Genomic DNA, 16,446 nt, shown 5'->3' on the forward strand with positions numbered 1-16,446 from the left:
CACTCTTCTTGTGAAATAGATGGAGAAAGAGAGACCAGCAAATACATAAATCTCCCTCTTCTGTAATAATATTTAATAATAATAAAACCAAACAACTTTAGTCTTATAATTACAGAAAATTCTAGATATGCAAATACTTCTCAGAGAAAGAGTCAAGAAATGCGCATAGATCAAATTACAAATAAAACATTTATATTAGAACATTTGGAAACAGAAAATCCACAGGTTTTTAATGGGATCCTTTGTAATTTAAACTCCTTTCAGTAAGCAAGCTAAATATTGTGGTGATTGGCAAAAGTTTAAATTGTTCCAGTGATGCAAAGCAGGCATGTTCTTCACGGTGAAACGATTTATACCTCTTCCTGCAACACTGTAGGTGTTTCCCACATCCTAAACCATTTACAGAATGATACTTCTCAAGGTATGACCACAGCACTGATCAAATAAAAGCCTATGGGAACCTTGGTAAGCCTTGGTAAAATACATTTATTTTTGTGTCCATTTTTTAACAACAAACTTAGGAATTTTTAATATCTCTAAATTAGCTTTACCTCAGATAAAAGCAAAGGTATAAGACTAGTTTAATGCAATGGTACAGAAACTTTAATAAAGTACACTTTGTTCTTCACAGTTTTACCTTCCTCCTTTACACTGAAAGTTTTTACCGCTGCAAGTGGAAAATTCACTATTACAAAATATATGCTTGACATCTCAAAAAAAAACCAAAAGGGGAAGCCGAGGGTTTTCATTTTGTCACATCTACAAGAAGCAGGCCATGGTGCTCAGACAGAGACAAAAATAGATGAGATGTGACAGCTCTCACACGGAAGAGAGAGTGAACACAAACTGAGAGAAGACACGACAACTGTAACAACACACGAAAGCAAGCAATTATATGTACATTATTAATAACTCATGGTATAAATGAAGAAAGAGGAAGAAGAAAGCGAAACCACGAAAAATAAAAATAAATCAATCTAGCGGATAAGTTTATTGACAGCCCCCTGTCAGCAAGAAAAGCTGGCTTCCTGTTGAAGTACAGCTAAAGACTGCTGGGAAATCTAGCCACTGAAGGAACATATTCTGTATATTTACAATGAAGGTTACACAAACTATATCGCTCGCACACACTAATAATAGATCTAATGGAATTGGGATGTGCGCTGGAGAACCGATTCTGTTTGATACATGCAAATGATGTTGACAGATGTGCGGTTAAAATGTTTTTTGTTGGTTTTTCTGGAAAGCTGAAGTGAACACCAGTGATTTGGATTGGAGGAGGCTGGTGATGAAGGCTAAAAACAAAACGGCTGGCTTAATAACCACAGATTGTCGTAGAATCCAATGCCTGTAAAAAATGAAAAGAACATAAATATATGAAGCGAACTGAAAAAGAAAACTGTTCATGAAAATATTAACATAAAACGGTGAAAAATAAAAAGAGACCTTCATCGTTGATCTGGGGCTGCGTGGTTTCCTTGAGGTCCTCTGCTCAGCCGTATTTTCCTCTCCTTTAGCGAATGCTGGAAAAGAGCTGAGACAGAACAATGAATCAAAAGTGACATTTCAGCAGATGCTAAATGTATTGACTGAATACATGAACGAATAAAAGATGATTTCTCACCATCAGTATCCTGCCCAGGTCTTTTTCTGCTTGTTTCAAGATTGTCATTCTCCTTCTCCTCTTGCTCCATCGGTCTGCTCCCAGTATCAGTGACCTTCAAAAAAGATCAGCGACCACAAAAAAAACAGAAGTTACAACTGATCTCATAACATCAGAAAACCTCGATTAAAGCTGCATGTAATACAACCTGAATTTCGGAAATGTTGAGACTTTTTTTAAATTTGTATAAAATGAAAACTAAAAGATTTTCAAATCACATGAGTCAATATTTTATTCACAATAGAACATAGATGACATAACAAATGTTTAAACTGAGAAATTTTAGACTTTTATCCACTAAATGAGCATTTCAAATTTGATGCCTGCTACAGGTCTCAAAAAAGTTGGGATGGGACCATGTTTACCATGGTGTTGCATCTCCGCGTCTGACTGTAGAACACTTTTCCACTCTGAAACAGTCCATTTTAAATGAGGCTTGACCCACAGGACACGACGGCGCTTCTGGACCATGCTCACATATGGCTTCCTTTTTGCATGATCGAGCTTTAGTTGGCATCTGCAGATGGCACGGCGGATTGTGTTTACTGACAGTGGTTTAGTTGGCATCTGCAGATGGCACGGCGGATTGTGTTTACCGACAGTTGTGTAGTTGGCATCTGCAGATGGCACGGCGGATTGTGTTTACCGACAGTGGTTTAGTTGGTATTTGCAGATGGCACGGCGGATTGTGTTTACCGACAGTGGTTTAGTTGGCATCTGCAGATGGCACGGCAGATTGTGTTTACCGACAGTTGTGTAGTTGGCATCTGCAGATGGCACGGCGGATTGTGTTTACTGACAGTGGTTTAGTTGGTATTTGCAGATGGCACGGCGGATTGTGTTTACCGACAGTTGTGTAGTTGGCATCTGCAGATGGCATGGCGGATTGTGTTTACTGACAGTGGTTTAGTTGGTATTTGCAGATGGCACGGCGGATTGTGTTTACCGACAGTGGTTTAGTTGGCATCTGCAGATGGCATGGCGGATTGTGTTTACTGACAGTGGTTTAGTTGGCATCTGCAGATGGCACGGCGGATTGTGTTTACCGACAGTGGTTTAGTTGGCATCTGCAGATGGCACGGCGGATTGTGTTTACCGACAGTTGTGTAGTTGGCATCTGCAGATGGCACGGCGGATTGTGTTTACCGACAGTTGTGTAGTTGGCATCTGCAGATGGCACGGCGGATTGTGTTTACTGACAGTGGTTTAGTTGGTATTTGCAGATGGCACGGCGGATTGTGTTTACCGACAGTTGTGTAGTTGGCATCTGCAGATGGCATGGCGGATTGTGTTTACTGACAGTGGTTTAGTTGGTATTTGCAGATGGCACGGCGGATTGTGTTTACCGACAGTGGTTTAGTTGGCATCTGCAGATGGCACGGCGGATTGTGTTTACCGACAGTGGTTTAGTTGGCATCTGCAGATGGCACGGCGGATTGTGTTTACCGACAGTTGTGTAGTTGGCATCTGCAGATGGCACGGCGGATTGTGTTTACCGACAGTGGTTTAGTTGGCATCTGCAGATGGCACGGCGGATTGTGTTTACCGACAGTTGTGTAGTTGGCATCTGCAGATGGCACGGCGGATTGTGTTTACCGACAGTTGTGTAGTTGGCATCTGCAGATGGCACGGCGGATTGTGTTTACCCGACAGTGGTTTAGTTGGTATTTGCAGATGGCACGGCGGATTGTGTTTACCGACAGTGGTTTAGTTGGCATCTGCAGATGGCATGGCGGATTGTGTTTACCGACAGTGGTTTAGTTGGCATCTGCAGATGGCACGGCGGATTGTGTTTACCGACAGTGGTTTAGTTGGTATCTGCAGATGGCACGGCGGATTGTGTTTACCAACAGTGGTTTAGTTGGCATCTGCAGATGGCACGGCGGATTGTGTTTACCGACAGTGGTTTAGTTGGTATCTGCAGATGGCACGGCGGATTGTGTTTACCGACAGTGGTTTAGTTGGCATCTGCAGATGGCACGGCGGATTGTGTTTACCGACAGTGGTTTAGTTGGCATCTGCAGATGGCACAGCAGATTGTGTTTACCGACAGTGGTTTAGTTGGCATCTGCAGATGGCACAGCAGATTGTGTTTACCGACAGTGGTTTAGTTGGCATCTGCAGATGGCACAGCAGATTGTGTTTACCGACAGTGGTTTCTGGAAGTATTCCTGGGCCCATTTAGTGATGAGTGATGCAGTGTCGTCTGAGGGCCAAAGACCACGGGCATCCAATAAAGGTCTTCGGCCTTGTCCCTTACGCACAGAGATTTCTCCAGTTTCTCTGACTCTTTTGATGATGTTATGCACTGTAATTGCAATTTGACATTGAGGAACATTGTTTTTAAAGTATTCCACAATCTTTTTATTCACTCTTTCACAGCTCTGCCCATCTTTATTTCTGAGAGACTCTGCCTCTCTAAGATATCCCTTTATAGCTAATCGTGTTACAGACCTGATATCACTAAACGTAATTAGTTACTAGATGTCTCAGCTGAATCTTTTCAACATTTCTTGCTTTTTCAGCCATTTGTTGCCCCCGTGCCAACTTCTTTGAGACCTGCATCAAATTTGAAATGAACTCATTTAGTGGATAAAAGTGTAAAATCTATCCCTTTAAACATTTATTAAGTTATCTATGTTCTATTGTGAATAAAATATTGGCTCAAGTGATTTGAAAGTCTTTTAGTTTTCATTTTATTCAAATTTAAAAAAACGTCCCAACATTTCCGGAATTCAGGTTGTATAATGACATAACATTAATTCAGTGCTGAGTTTACCTGTCCTCCAGATTTAAGCGGCTCCATAACCACAACTGGAAGGCAAAACAGATTGATTAAACATTGTCGAATTTAATTTAAACTGACCAATGAGAGTGAAGCTTTACCTGGCTGGAGGGAAATGGTAAGTGATGGGAGTTTCTTGTTCTCTGAGCTGAAAGATGTTTCACCTTCCTTTACCTCTTCCTGTTCCTTACATCTTTCTTGTGCTTCCTCCTGCTGTGTAATGTCAACCAAACACCACAGTCAGTTTTATTTTTATACTCACTGATACAAACATGTACAGACACCTGCACATGACATTTAAGGAAGAAAAAAGAAGACATTGTGGCTACGAATTATGAATTTCTTCCCCAAATTTGTTTATTTTAGGTAAGTTGTGGCTGTTAAACTAAAACATCATTGCTACAGTTTAATTAACTTAAAGGAGCAAATTAGCACAACATGTACATGTTTTAACTAAAATGCGGAAACAAATAAGTACAAGACTGCGGAGATTTACCTAAAATGAGGGAACAAATTAATAAAATGTGGCCTCTAATTCATGGCTATTGTGGTGACAATATCTATTTATTTCTATATTCCATGTGCAGGGCTCCATGAACAAGCACAGCATGCAGAGAAATATTAATTGAGTGTCTAGCAAATACAATAGTACACAACAGTTTAAAGCAAAGAGTTTTATAAACAAGAAGTGAATATTGAGTAACTTACATTTTAGAAACAAAATAATCAAATTTATTTTATTTGTTCTAAATAGCTCTAAACAAAGCCAAAGCAGAATTAACCTTTTCATGTTAGCAAGCAAGGACCTCTAATCGTGCAAGATCCTATACCCCTTCCTCAATGCTTGAGTTACTGCCATCTTGTTCTAGCTAATTAAAGGCACAATATGTAATTTTCACCGCTAGAGGTCGCTTATTCAAAACAAAGGTGTAGCTTGATGATGCCGTGATTTCACGGAATCATGGGAGGTGTTGTCTTCACATCTACAGCCTAAATTGTTATGGACTGGAGCTCACGATTCACATCGAGAGAAATGGGACCGCGATCAAAGTGCATGCCACTGATAAGCTTTGTAAATGCAGTATTATAGTATATATCCATTAAACGCGCAGGTCTCCTCTCGCGCGTCCTCCCCATTGTGTCGCCGGTCGAGGCAATAACTTTCATTTCGCTTTTAGATATCTCTTTTATAGATGCCATCAATGCTTTGAACTTTCTAGATGTAATTACCGAAATCAAAACAGCCCATAAACTACAAATCCTCACGAAAACCTCAGTCAAGCCAGCTCGCGCGTCAACCTGAGAGATCAGCCTCCTTACCTTAAAGTGTCAAATTTCTCGCTTTCTAAATGGACGGTTTGGCTTGATTGACAAACGCTAACGTTCGGCCATGATTTATATACCATCGACCTGACCTAAAACGTTAGCACACTGTGATCGATTGCTTGGAGATCGCGTGTTTCTCCGTTCGCATTTCCTGTTCATATCTGCGACAAAATAGTTGATCGTTTATGAAAGAAAGCTCACAGAAACGTGAAAATGGTCTCATTTGAAAGAAAATATTCTAAGCTAAAAGATGATATATTGTGACTGATTGAAGCAGCCCTTATCAAAAGCGCGGGGTCGATTTCTGTCTTTTCCAGGCACACCTGGGGGTAACACAGCCCTGTTTATCATATTAGATACATTTGAGTGTTGAAAGTTGTTATAATGCTACTCTGTGCGTTTGCTCTGCGATTGCTATGAGGCACGTGTTGCACACTGCAGTAAGCTAGATCAATATTAGGCATGGTCAAACATGGTATTCATAGTAAATCAAGAAAACAAGATACAAACAATAAGACTTAGGGCCCTATCATACACCCGGCACAATGTGGCGCCAGGCGCGATGCAAGTGTTTTTTGCTAGTTCACGTCCTGCACCACATTGTTTAAATAGCAAATGCATTTGTGCGCCCATGCACACAGGGACACGCAGCAGCACACAAACATGCCAAATATGATAAGGATTACAATGTAAAATATTGTTATTGTGTGCATAAAAATGCTTTGGTGGAATCCAGCTTGTCCTGTAAATGATCTGTTCGCATGCTTTAACCTCGTGCATGAGCAGATCCATTTCCTCGCTAGAGAAGCGTTCAGTTTTTCCGCTTTCAAATTCCACCATGTAAATAGAGAATCTGCCACGGCGCGAGCGCAACTGGCTTTTAAAGGGAATGGGAGATGAGACTCTGATTAGTTTATTGCACATTACACCCAAAACACACCCATGACTCATTAAGAGGATAGGGACAACCCTTTTAAACCATGCGCCGGGCACTCTGGCCATTGTTTCCATAGATAAACTAGCAAAAGTGGATTTGGACACGCCCTAAGTGCACCTGTGGCGTGCGCTTTAGACCATGTGCTTAGATTGTTAAAATAGAGCCCTCTGTGTTGAGCTATTTAACAATGACTAGTTTTCTGTCGATGAATGTATCCAAACAGTTGCTCACCTGTCTAATAAAAACACAAAATTTATTAAAGTGTCTTTGGTGTCTCCATGGTTTCTACAAAACAAAACCAGAAATCGAGGGTAACGCGGGTATGATGTCATTAAAGATCACTATCTGTGTCCTGGTTAAAACGGCTTATTTCTCTGGATTTTGATGTGCAATTTATTATATATATTTGTTCAAGTATAATTTACATTTTCATTATTAAATCATATTATGATTTTCGGTAACACTTTAGTACGGGGAACACATATTCACTATTAACTGTGACTTTTCCCTCAATAAACTCCTAATTACTGCTTATTAATAGTTAGTAAGAGAGTTGTTAAGTTCAGGTATTGAGGATGTAGAATAAGGTCATGCAGAATAAGGCATTAATATGTGCTTTATATGTACTAATAAACAGCCAATGTTCTAGTAATATGCATGCTAATAAACAACTAGTTAAAAGACCCTAAACTAAAGCGATTTTCTATACTTTCTAATCAGGCATGAACAGATTGCTCAGAAAAATATATATCTTTATTGAGGAGGTTTTTATGCATCATTTGAAGTCTACCTGTGTATTATTATCTGCAGTCTGCTGGTCACTTTGAGGGCTTGATGGACATTGAGACGACGATGAAAGTGCAGCATGTGGGGAGGAAGACAAAGACGAAGATGCATCGCTCTGTGAGTGCGTTTTCTCTCTCTCTTGGCTTTTTGAGCGTCCTGAATCAGACAGGTCCAGCGGTGCATCCTCTTCCTCCTCTCTTAAATTCTCTCCAAAGATCCTCTCCGACTGCGCAGCCGAGACCCTCCACTGGGGCGGCGCTGCAACGGCTTCTGTCACTTTCTTTTCTCTACTCTCGGCATGCTCTGAGAGGTTTCTGCGGGACCAGGGCCGCAGGCCGGCAGGTGTTGAGCAGTGCATGCGCGACTGGAGGCCGCCGCTTGGTGGGACCAGTTTAGGGAAACGCAGAATGTTTGAGCTTGAGAGTGGGCTCTGGCTTGGATTAACTGCTATTCCACTACTAACACCAGAGCTGGCCGCTGCCAACCAGTCAGAGGATTCAGAGAGTGACCACGGGATGGACAGACGACCGCTCTTGATCGGAAGCGGCCGGAAGGGGACGGGAGCGTGGATTTGTTGCCGGCTGCTACGTTCCTCAGAGGCAGTAGAAGAAAAAATAGGATTGTTCTTCAGTAGACTAAGAGGAGATGGGATGAGAGGAGACAATGGGGAGTGTCTGTGCTCCACCGAGTCCACGCTGGCAGCTCTGTGGACACATGAGGAGAAGGATTAAGATGTGCCAAAACATTTTGTCTGTTTCCAGTGTCAACACGTCTGCCTGTCTCACCTCCTTTCAGTGCCGTGTTCGGTCCCCCATCTCACAGGGCTCGAGGTGGGCAACATGCCCTTAGATTCCTGAGAGAAGCACAAATTTCAGCAACCAATGAGACACAAGGAAACGGAAAGAAACAAGATTTTTAATAAAGCAACCAACTTGAAACAGCAAAAACGTGTGTTATTTGTATGTGTGTGCACTTGAATGAGACTAAATTTCGTTGTACAGCTCTACAGTGACAATAAAGTTTTCTATTCTATTCTATTCTATTCTATTCTATTCTATTCTATTCTATTCTATTCTATTCTATTCTATTTAAGAAAAAATGATTGCTTACGAATGAAAACGCCCTGCTCCAGCTTTGCATGAGTTTGTGTTCAGATGCTTTTTCTGTTCAGAAGAAAGGACATTACAGATGTTTTCATCAGTACAGTTGGGAACAAGCAAAGAAACATACATTCAGTACCAGGCAAACTTTTCAATTTTTGAATTTTCAGCATCATTACTCCAGTCTTCAGTGTCACATGATCCTTCAGAAATCATTCTAATATGATGATTTGATATTTAGTTATCAATACTGAAAACAGTTGTGCTGCTTAATAATTTTTTATAACCTGTGATACTTTTTTTTGAGAATTCTTTGATGAATACAATGTAAAAAAAAAAAAAAAAAAAAAAAGAGAACAGCATTTATTTGAACTGTACTGTATTTTTTCTCTTTCTTTTTTGAAAGTAAAATATATTTTTTATCCAGCACTGATGTGATAAATTGATAAAAAAGTGATAGTAAAGATTTATATTGTTAGAAAAGATTTATATTTTGAATAAATTCTGTTCTTTTTAACATTTTATTCATTAATGAATCCTGAAAAAAGTATCAAAGGTTATAAAATAATATTAAGCGCACAACTTTCCAATATTGATAATAACTGAGCATCAAAACATCATACTAGAATGATTTCTGAAGGATCATGATCACTGAAGACTGGAGCAAATTCAGCTTTGAATCACAGCAATAAATTATATTTTAATAAAACCATTTTAAAATGTAATAATATTTCACAATATTACTGTTCTTTCTGTATTTTTGATCAAATAAATAGAGGCTTGATGATCATGAGAGACTACTTTCAAAAACATTAAAGATAACTTGACTGGTACTGTATACACACACACACACACACACACACACACACACACACACACACACACACACACACACACACACACACACACACACACACACACACCATTTTACCATTTGATCAAATGACAAATATCTCATGTATTGTTGGAATAAAATAGCATTGGTTTTCATTACCCAGACTGTCAGTTGGGCTGTTGTCCGTCTCTCGTTTGACGGTCGCTGCAGGTACAGTGGCGTCCCCTGGTGGAGGTTGGCTGGACTTCAGCCCTGAGGTCAGTAGAGTCACAGCAGCCACTGCTGTGTCAGGTGACATCTTGACCTCTGGGCTGATCGTGTCCTCTGAATGACCATTCTGCCGACTGTAAGGTAAAGGAGGATGTTTGTATTTTCATTCATGACTATTATATGCAACACACACAATACTAGTCTGTTAAACCGGCCTTTACCTCAAGCCAAAGTGACCCACATATGTCGGCTAATGTCACACAGCTACAGTTACAGTAAATCAGATTGTGCCACTATGTGGCAGGACTTGAACTTTCCCATGATACACAACAGGAAATGCTTGAACACAAATGTCAAGGAAGCATGTTAGAAACTCACTTCGAGGGATTCCTCAAGCCCTTCAGCTCCTCTCTCAGTCTGTCGTTCTCTTTCTTGAGTATGTTCATCTCACTCACTGCAGCAGTGAACAAACAGGAATACCTTCAATGTTCAGATATTCCTTCATATATTCAACTAGATGGACAATGAAGTAAATACTGCAAAGGGTGACTGACCCCTGTTGTGGTTTTAATAGTTTTAGTTAACAATAACAACAACACTGGGTCACTATTTCTTCTTCTTCTTCTTCTTCTTCACATGAAGGCTCTATAGCTCACCCAGTAAAGAGATGTGCTGTAGACTCTGGATCTGGGAGTTTTCATACTCCTGTTGTCTTTTTTTAGCCACATCCTGAGTGACTGTACACCTGTCGCACAACCCGGCCCGCAACCTGAGGATCGACAGACACATCCAGTTTGGGCAGCGGTACGTGAGATTGAATTCAAGAATGAATTCTCACAAACCTGTTCTCCAGCTGTTTGATGTTCTCGGTGAGGATCCGCTGCTGTTCTCTCATCTGCTGGTTCCTGTTGTAAAGTTCTTCCATGCGCTTCGTATCGCTACAACAGAACGCACACAAAATGACGTGAATGTCAAATTTGATGTCAGTCGATTTTAGCTTGGACAATGTGGTATTCTCACTCACATGTTCTTTTTATTTGTCAGCTCCAGTACTTTCTCCTGCCACACTGTAGAGAGAGAGAGAGAAACACAGTGAATCTGGACAACAGGAGTGTGAGGAGCCGGATATGTTAGGTGTTAATGTGAATCACAATGTAATGCCATTGTGTTGAATTCACTCCACCTTCATTCATTAAACTACTTCCTTTTGTGTTCAGAAAGAAAGACATAAATGAAAAAAGTAAAAAAAAAAAAAAGGTTTGGAATGACATGGTGAATAAACAATGCCAATTTCATACTAAGCATGTTGCAGATTTATTAAGAGTTTGCCCATAGCATCATAGCATGAATTGTAAATGTATAAATTGTTTATTTATAAATGATTGTTTCACTGATTTTATTTATGAGTATTGTTAAGGAGCATTTGCTGTTGCGTTGCTCCCTATACAAAGTAATTGCATTAATCTTTATGGAAAGTAATTTGTTACGTTATTTTTGCATTACTTTTTCTCACCTTGACTGTCACGGTGCACACAAGAACAAGATGGTAGGATCCAGTTGCAGCATTTATTAAAGGGTAATCCAAGGTCAAAATCCAGAGAACAGGCAAGGGTCAAAATCCATGAAACAGTCCACAAAAAACAGAAAGCCAGAGGTAACAAAAAGTGCTCGTAACAATACAACAAACCACAACTGAGGACAGAAACAACTGAGATTAAATAGACAGACTCTAATGAACAAACACAAAACAGCTGAGTGCAATGATGAATAGTGATAAGTCCAGGGAGTGTGTATGGGAATGTAGTCCATGAAATGGGTGAACAGAGTCCAGGATGGAGTGCCCTCTAGTGGCTGAAAGGGCACTCACACTGGTGATCATGACATTACCCCCCCTCAAAGGAGCGGCTACCAGACGCTCCACCAGACAAAACACAAACACACAAAAAACTCAGGAGGGAGGTGGACAGGAGGAGGATCAGGGGGAGGGATGGTGGGCCAGATCCAGGGTGCCCAACTGATAGCCAGGGCGGTGCTGGAGGAACTGACCAGGCTGGTTCCAGTTGTTCTGGAGTCCTGGCTGAGTGCCAGGGTGGCGCTGGAGGAACTGACCAGGCTGGTTCCAGCGGGTCTGGAGTCCTGGCTGATTGCCAGGGTGGCGCCGGAGGAACCGACCAGGCTGGTTCCAGCGGGTCTGGAATCCTGGCTGATTGCCAGGGTGGTGCCGGAGGAACTGACCAGGCTGGTTCCAACGGTTCAGACGGCCTGGGCAGTGGCGGCAGGGCAGAAAGCCTGGGCGGCGGCGGCAGGGCAGAAGGCTTGGATGATGGCGGCAGGACAGAAGATCTGGGCAGTGGCGGCAGGGCAGAAGGCTTGGACGGCGACAGGGCAGTAGGCCAAGGGTGCTTCATGGCCATATCAGGGAGAGCGGGCAGCTCGGTGACGACCTCCGTGGCCATATCAGGGCGAGCGGGCAGCTCGGTGGTGGCCTCCATGGCCGTATCAGGGGGCTGGGGCTGCTCTGGGACGGCCGTGGGCTCGGGCTGCTCTGAGTCCATCGCAGGACTGACAGGGAAAGCATGCGGGGCTGGAGTGGACTCACTGGCTGGAGCGGACTCACTGGCTGGAGCGGACTCACTGGCTGGAGCGGACTCACTGGCTGGAGCGGACTCACTGGCTGGAGCGGACTCACTGGCTGGAGCGGACTCACTGGCTGGAGCGGACTCACTGGCTGGAGCGGACTCACTGACTGGAGCAGGCTCTGGAGTGGACTCACTGGCTGGAGCGGACTCACTGGCTGGAGCGGGCTCTGGAGTGGACTCACTGGCTGGAGTGGACTCACTGACTGGAGCGGGCTCTGGAGCGGACTCACTGACTGGAGCGGGCTCTGGAGCGGACTCACTGGCTGGAGCGGACTCACTGGCTGGAGCGGACTCACTGACTGGAGCGGACTCACTGACTGGAGCGGGCTCTGGAGCGGACTCACTGGCTGGAGCGGACTCACTGGCTGGAGCGGACTCACTGGCTGGAGCGGACTCACTGGCTGGAGCGGACTCACTGGCTGGAGCGGACTCACTGGCTGGAGCGGACTCACTGGCTGGAGCGGACTCACTGGCTGGAGCGGACTCACTGGCTGGAGCGGGCTCTGGAGCGGACTCACTGGCTGGAGCGGACTCACTGACTGGAGCGGACTCACTGGCTGGAGCGGGCGCTGGAGCGGACTCACTGGCTGGAGCGGACTCACTGGCTGGAGCGGACTCACTGACTGGAGCGGACTCACTGACTGGAGCGGACTCACTGGCTGGAGCGGACTCACTGGCTGGAGCGGACTCACTGGCTGGAGCGGACTCACTGGCTGGAGCGGACTCACTGGCTGGAGCGGACTCACTGGCTGGAGCGGACTCACTGGCTGGAGCGGGCTCTGGAGCGGACTCACTGGCTGGAGCGGACTCACTGACTGGAGCGGACTCACTGTCTGGAGCGGACTCACTGGCTGGAGCGGACTCACTGGCTGGAGCGGACTCACTGACTGGAGCGGGCTCTGGAGCGGACTCACTGGCTGGAGCGGACTCACTGGCTGGAGCGGACTCACTGGCTGGAGCGGACTCACTGGCTGGAGCGGACTCACTGGCTGGAGCGGACTCACTGGCTGGAGCGGACTCACTGACTGGAGCGGGCTCTGGAGCGGACTCACTGGCTGGAGCGGACTCACTGGCTGGAGCGGACTCACTGGCTGGAGCGGACTCACTGGCTGGAGCGGACTCACTGGCTGGAGCGGACTCACTGGCTGGAGCGGACTCACTGGCTGGAGCGGGCTCTGGAGTGGACTCACTGGCAGGAGCGGACTCACTGACTGGAGCGGGCGCTGGAGCGGACTCACTGGCAGGAGCGGACTCACTGACTGGAGCGGGCGCTGGAGCGGACTCACTGAATGGAGCGGACTCACTGGCTGGAGCGGGCTCTGGAGTGGACTCACTGGCTGGAGCGGAGTCACTGGCTGGAGCGGCCTCTGGAGTGGACTCGCTGGCTGGAGCGGGCTCGGGCTGTTCTGAGTGCATCCTCCAGGCACGCAAGACCGCCAGAACATAAAAAGTGAAGACAGTCCTCTTGGCCATCATAGGACTAACAGGGAGAGCATGCGGGACTGGAGTGGACTCACTGGCTAGAGCGAACTCTGGAGTGGACTCACTGGATGGAGTGGACTCCCTGACTGGAGTGGGCTCTGGAATGGACTTACTGCCTGGAGCGGGCTCACTGGCTGGAGCGGGCTCTGGAGTGGGCTCTGGAGTGGACTCACTGGCTGGAGCAGACTCACTGGCTGGAGCGGATCTTGGAGTGGACACACAGGGTGGAGAGGGTTCTGGAGCAGACACACGGGCTGGAGCGGGAACAGGAGGTCTCCGAATCGGCTTATTCTTACGTAGGTATAGGTAATTGGCAAAGTTCCAAAAATTCAACCTCCCCACCAGCTCCATCTCCCACTGCGGTAGAGGGTTGTTCAGACAGCCGTTGCAAGTCTCCTTGAGGACCGCATCAGGGAGGCTAAACTTCTCTGCCCGTGACCAGAACCTCTGGATAAATGGCCGTATCCTCATACCCTTCTGCCGCAGCGCCGCCAAATCCTGGGGACTGCCCCAAGCACCCTGTGCCTTGGCCGGGGACCAGACTCCCTCGCTGCTGGATCCTTGCATTGTGGTGGTTTGTTCTGTCACGGTGCACACAAGAACAAGATGGTAGGATCCAGTTGCAGCATTTATTAAAGGGTAATCCAAGGTCAAAATCCAGAGAACAGGCAAGGGTCAAAATCCATGAAACAGTCCACAAAAAACAGAAAGCCAGAGGTAACAAAAAGTGCTCGTAACAATACAACAAACCACAACTGAGGACAGAAACAACTGAGATTAAATAGACAGACTCTAATGAACAAACACAAAACAGCTGAGTGCAATGATGAATAGTGATAAGTCCAGGGAGTGTGTATGGGAATGTAGTCCATGAAATGGGTGAACAGAGTCCAGGATGGAGTGCCCTCTAGTGGCTGAAAGGGCACTCACACTGGTGATCATGACATTGACTGGGCAACAACAACAACAGAGTTCTATTTTTGGCAAATGTAAAGGCCCTTTTAGACTAAAATTGAAATGAAATGGATCGCAGAAGAATAGACTTGGGTAAAGTTGGTTTTATATTCGCACATTCGGACTTCTGATAAATTCAGACTTTCCAATAAATGTGCAATAAATTAATGTTTATGAATTTTAAGCAGAATTTTTCAGACGAACACAATCAGAGATATATTAAATATATTCTGGCTCTTCCAAGCTTTATAATGGGATTAAATGGGGCACAAGTTTTTGAAGTTCAAAAAAGTGTATCCATCCATCATAAAAAATAATCCATACGGCTCCAGAGTGTTAATAAAGGCCTTCTGAAGTGAAGCGATGGGTTTTTGTAAGAAAAATTTCCATATTTAAAACTATTAAGTATATAACTAGCTTCCAGCAGACAGCCATACACATCAATCTGCGGCAGAAGAGCAAACTTTGACCGATGCACGATGCAATGATGGACACTGAAGCTCAGAGGAGAGAGCAAAACTAAACACCAGTTGGGAAATAGAAGTCTAAAACATGAATTTCTAAAGAGAAATGTCGGAGGATTTGGATATAAGAGAAGAGTTGAGTTTTGGGTGAACTAACCCTTGAACATATTTAATTATTGCAGGTTTCAGTAATATTCTGAGTTTTCATTACACAGTTATTATTCATTTTGCACGTCCACTGTAGTCTAGAGCTACAATAAGGATCATGTTTACATGTTGTGCGCACACAACACCTCCGCACCTCACAACAAAGTAGCTTGCGTTACTTATTTTAAATCAGATATTTTGTTGTAAATTTAAATGTGATGCATTGGTTTTTACTAAAACAAATCTGATTACGTAACTGGACCCTCATCACAACCCAACAATGGATGTATGGAAGATACTGTCAAAATAAGCAGCTTTCTATCGGTCAGTGCGGTGAATTTGTGTTTAAGGTGGTCTTACCCTCTAACTCATGCTCATGGACCTCCCGCAGTTTCTGCAGGAGCTCAGAGAAGCTCTCCACAGCCATGCTGGTGTTCCTGCACACCTGCCACTTGACTCGTCTTCCTACGATATGGGGTATGAAGGGAAAAAATGAAGAACACCGAGATGCAGATTTGTTAAAGCTTGATTAGTGAACAATTGGTGCCATGTTCATGTTCTGCCATTGCCCTGGATTAATGTTTTAAAATATGAGCTTAAATTTCTACTCTCATATATGCCATGGCTATTAAAAGCTGGTCTTGCTAAACCGGTTCTGCAAGGTGAGCACCGTAGGCCTAACTTTATTTGTGTATGCATGTATAAGTGTGTGTAAATGAGAGAGTGAGAGAGTAAGAAATGAGTAGAGATGTTTTTTTTTTTTTTTTTTTACGACATGTGTGTGCTAGTACCTAGAGAACAAACAGGATCTGGAAGTTTATTTATGACCCATGTAATGCAGTGAGGACTAATGAAAGGGTTCAGCTTGACACATACTACACTTACATCTATATATCTATATATGTCGTTCACCCTATTTTTCTTGACCTGTGCTATCTACAAACATTGACTCGTTTGTCTAATAAATGACCGCCTCAAAAAACTTTACCAGACCACAGAAACTAAACAATTCCAGATGACTGTCATAGTTGACGTAAATGCCTAGTAACACAGAATGATTGCAATGCGCTGCAATGTGAATACATAATTGATACACTATTATCACAGGAATAAATTAC

The 16,446-nt window shown here is 44.0% G+C and overlaps 1 protein-coding gene across 1 annotated transcript; it reads right to left on the reverse strand.

Moving 5' to 3' along the window:
• Positions 1-360: 360 nt before the first annotated feature.
• rbbp8l (retinoblastoma binding protein 8-like) lies at positions 361-15,780 on the reverse strand. The gene is made up of 14 exons (XM_067372029.1): positions 15,689-15,780; positions 10,667-10,709; positions 10,485-10,580; positions 10,299-10,411; positions 10,021-10,096; positions 9,592-9,776; positions 8,608-8,660; positions 8,283-8,350; positions 7,502-8,201; positions 4,550-4,661; positions 4,443-4,477; positions 1,625-1,718; positions 1,447-1,534; positions 361-1,348 (listed from the first exon to the last, which is right to left on the reverse strand). The coding sequence occupies exons 1-13, from the start codon at positions 15,753-15,755 to the stop codon at positions 1,449-1,451; spliced, it is 1,728 nt and encodes a 575-aa protein (XP_067228130.1). The 5' UTR covers positions 15,756-15,780; the 3' UTR covers positions 361-1,348; positions 1,447-1,448.
• Positions 15,781-16,446: the final 666 nt, after the last annotated feature.

The sequence above is a fragment of the Chanodichthys erythropterus genome, chromosome 20, assembly GCF_024489055.1.
Source record: "Chanodichthys erythropterus isolate Z2021 chromosome 20, ASM2448905v1, whole genome shotgun sequence".
Taxonomy (NCBI): Eukaryota; Metazoa; Chordata; class Actinopteri; order Cypriniformes; family Xenocyprididae; genus Chanodichthys; species Chanodichthys erythropterus.

Excerpts from the sequence above, each read along its gene's own strand:
- rbbp8l (XM_067372029.1), bottom strand. The coding sequence starts at position 15,755 with ATGGCTGTGGAGAGCTTCTCTGAGCTCCTGCAGAAACTGCGGGAGGTC. Across the intron at positions 10,412-10,484 it reads ATCAAACAGCTGGAGAACAG|GTTGCGGGCCGGGTTGTGCG; the intron begins GTTTGTGAGAAT and ends GTCGATCCTCAG. Across the intron at positions 9,777-10,020 it reads GGCTTGAGGAATCCCTCGAA|TCGGCAGAATGGTCATTCAG; the intron begins GTGAGTTTCTAA and ends TTTACCTTACAG.